This window comes from Populus euphratica, unplaced genomic scaffold (genome assembly GCF_000495115.2).
Source record: "Populus euphratica unplaced genomic scaffold, PopEup_1.0 scaffold623.1, whole genome shotgun sequence".
NCBI lineage: Eukaryota > Viridiplantae > Streptophyta > Magnoliopsida > Malpighiales > Salicaceae > Populus > Populus euphratica.
In genome coordinates, this window is record NW_011500497.1 from 57,316 (window position 1) to 60,876 (window position 3,561).

Genomic DNA, 3,561 nt, shown 5'->3' on the forward strand with positions numbered 1-3,561 from the left:
CGTCAAAAAAAAAAAAATTGTGATCGAAAATTGCTACCGAAATCCTTCTATGACTAACATAAATCTAAACGGTGACACATTACTTGTATTTCCAAAACCTTCACTCTCCCTTTCATCTCAAAAACTTACATAAAAGGGATCTTAGTTATTACTTTTCCATAAGAAATTGTTACTGATGAAATAGTATTTATCAATATTTTTTTATTTGAGCGTAAGTCTATAATAATCATGAGCCTAATCATTAAATCCATATCCAATGCCTGTTGAATTATGCTGCATACTCATGTTTGATATGCGTATTTTTGTATTTACCTCAATTAAAACAGTACTTTCCAACTTAAGATTAAATTTTAAAGTAATTGGTTTGAAGTTTAGGTTTAGTTCTAGATCTAGTAAAGTAATTTTAAATTTAAATTCTAAAATTACATGAATATCAATTTGATTAAATTCATTTCATACAAACATTAGTTTAACTAAATAAGTAATTATATCATTAAAACAACTTCATTGTAAAGTAAACTCAATAACTTATGAAATGAATATTTATATTCATAGAGTGATTCATATTTTGATTACATCCATGAATTAGATCTTTAAAAAATAAAATATTTTTTTGATATTTTTATTTTGTTTATGGAATTGAAACTACAAGTTTATTGATTATAAAGAAACTTGACAATCACCTATAGAGTTATCGTCTATAAACTATCATATATGAATTATTGCCTATTAATTTCAGGTTTGAAAGATTATGAGAATTTCATAAAACTGTATTGCAGTGATTTGAGTTTGAGTTGTTATTGATTATTATTACTTGTAATTTGTTTTATATAATTAATTGTATGATACTTCCATTAATTGTTTGTCAACTAAAAAGGGTATTTTTTTTATGTATTCAATGACATTTATTAAAAGATTTTTTTTTTTATGGAGAAGAGAGTTATTTGAATAAATATTTGATTAGCTCTTAATCCACTCATTAAATTTTTTTTATTTCTGAACATATTGCATATTAAAACATTATCGGTTACAAATTAAATTGAGCGATGAACTCGTATGTATTGAAAAGGAAAAGGATATATTAGGCCATCATCCATCATAAAGCTCAACATTCCATGAAAACAGAAACGTTTTTATTTCAGGTAATATCATAACAGCTAGCATGCAACTTAAAAAGGATAAAAGTGATCATATGTCACTTGCTACAAGATTCATCACCTTTTATGGTACAGTGCTTCGTAACCAAAAAAGAAAACGTTACAAAATGCTTGAGATTTATTTAAAGTAAATTGCATGCCACCGACCTTACACACAAAAAAAGAAGAAAAAAAAGTAGAAAAGAGAGGATAAAGGCAGCATGCATCCCGAGCACCTTCTAAACATAGGAACGGTGGTGGAGAAGATGTGATTAAGCAGCAGAAACTTTGAATGCGTCCAAGCGGGTGGCATCTGGAAGTCTTTGTTTCCACATTGTAGTGTAGAATTCTTCGTAGGTGTAATCTTTATAAATCAATGGATGATCATCATCGATCAATTCCTTTGGAGGCCCCATTTGAGTATCATTTGATGGATAGCAATATGAAGCGATGGATAAACGTTCTTTCTCAGAATTGACAATAACTCGATGGAGCAAACTCTTGTATCGGCAATTGCTAAGCCCCTGATAAGAAAAATTAAGATAAAAAATTTGCTATAAAGTCCGTCACATGTTTTATAGCATGCAAGCCAAACCGGTGATTTTTCATGTTTCTTTTTGCCTTGAATGAATAATTCTAAAAGAAAGTAGATATAAAGAGAGTAAATGACCTGAAGCACGTCACCAACATGGACAATCAAGGTGTTAGGAATAGGCTTGACAGGTACCCAGTCACCATTTTGTAGAATTTCAAGCCCAGGCACCTCATCTGGCTGTAGCATGGTGAGTATAGTGGGGTCAGTGTGACCACGCAGTCCAAAAGTGAGCCCAAGATTTGACTTTTCACACGTCGGATAGTAGTTTAGAGAAGCGTATTGTCCATGGTTGTCCAATATCTGGTCTATAGATTTCCTTTCCATGCCTAAGCCCTCGAATACAGCCTCAAGTAGTGTTATCTCTGCCCTTTTAGCAGCTACACAATACTCGGATACGACCTCCCTGTAAACAATAAAATATTATAACTTAGTAATAGCTGAAAAAAGCTACTAAATTAGTCCGTCCAGATTTAAAAACACCAAATTGAATTCTTGTTTAATCTTTCCATGAAATATTACCTGTAGGATGGAGGATTTGTAGGCCATAGATTCACATAATTTTCAATAGGATGACAATGAAATTTCAACGATTCCCTCGAGACGAAGACATTCTGATTATCGTCCTTAAAGCCAGTAGCAAGCCTGATAAGGCTGGTAGGGTCAGGAGAGTATAATTTCATCCTTTCTTCTTCTGGCAGATGGAAGAACTCTCTTGCTTTGCTCATTATGTCATTCAACAATCTCTCTGAAATGCCATGGTTCTTCAGCTGATAATACGACACATTAATTATTAGAACACAAAGTTATTTACACTTCACAATAATTGGTCATAGCTAAAGATGTTATAGATGCTCAAAGAAAGAGGTACCATTGTACCAAAGATGAATGAAAAAAATATTCGATGACACTTCGTCGGTGCCTTTGATTGAACCGAAGACATTGAATTAAGTTAAAATACATTTTCTCAGTGACGTTTTCTACAATAATTTTGATGGTTTCCACATGCAATACACACATACATGTAAGCATAGCTAGGTAACTACCATAAAGCCACCATAGTGTTGGCATGCATGGCCAAGCTGTTTGATGGTGTCAGAGCGGCGAGGACCATGAAGGCCTCCCAGGTCGATGATGGGGAGGGTACCCTCCCAGATCTCAAGCCCATAGATATCAGTTTGAACATTGGAAATGGGAATGGTGTTGGTTAGTAGAGTATTTTTGCCCCCTGCGGGTAATGCAAGGTGATCATCGGCTACTACTGCCTTTGTGGGAGCCATGACTATAATTTGAAATGCAGGGAAATTCTGTGGATATGTGGCTAGTGAGTGTGATGAAGAGAATCTGTATGCATACCCCTATTTATAGGAGGAAGCAACCATCGAGGGGGCTCCAGTTTTGCTGGCCCCCAACTTGGAGGTGCCAGTCCAAGTGAATTGTCATTATATCCACCTTTTGACTTGTCTCTTGGACTCGGAGATAGAAAATTATTTTTGTTGGACTACAATGAATGCCTTGCAGTTGCCGCAATGGAGGATCTCTTCGCCCTTTGATTATTGCTACAGACCTCAGCGCCGCCCGGTCATTCAGGTAAGAGTTGATCATGAAGATTAAACCGGATAAATTCAATTGATCTGTGAATGAAAACCTTAATGAAATCTAGCCTTAATGTGATATAGTAAACCTTTTTTTAAAAAAAATAGTTATCTTTAATAATCAGTATTACAATTTCAATTTGTCCGCAAGTCTGAAATCGTTAATTAAGTGTAAAATTACAAGTTTTATTGTTCAGTAAAAATTTTTGGTGGGTTTTATCCAATTACTTAATTAAGT

At 34.0% G+C, this 3,561-nt stretch overlaps 1 protein-coding gene across 1 annotated transcript; it reads right to left on the reverse strand.

The window, feature by feature from the left end:
- Positions 1 to 1,116: 1,116 nt before the first annotated feature.
- Positions 1,117 to 3,057, reverse strand: LOC105115023 (flavonol synthase/flavanone 3-hydroxylase-like). Its single transcript, XM_011011786.1, has 4 exons — positions 2,775 to 3,057; positions 2,251 to 2,498; positions 1,807 to 2,134; positions 1,117 to 1,660 (listed from the first exon to the last, which is right to left on the reverse strand). Exons 1-4 carry the CDS (start codon positions 3,006 to 3,008, stop codon positions 1,409 to 1,411), a joined length of 1,062 nt encoding a protein of 353 aa, XP_011010088.1. The 5' UTR covers positions 3,009 to 3,057; the 3' UTR covers positions 1,117 to 1,408.
- Between the last annotated feature and the right edge of the window lie 504 nt (positions 3,058 to 3,561).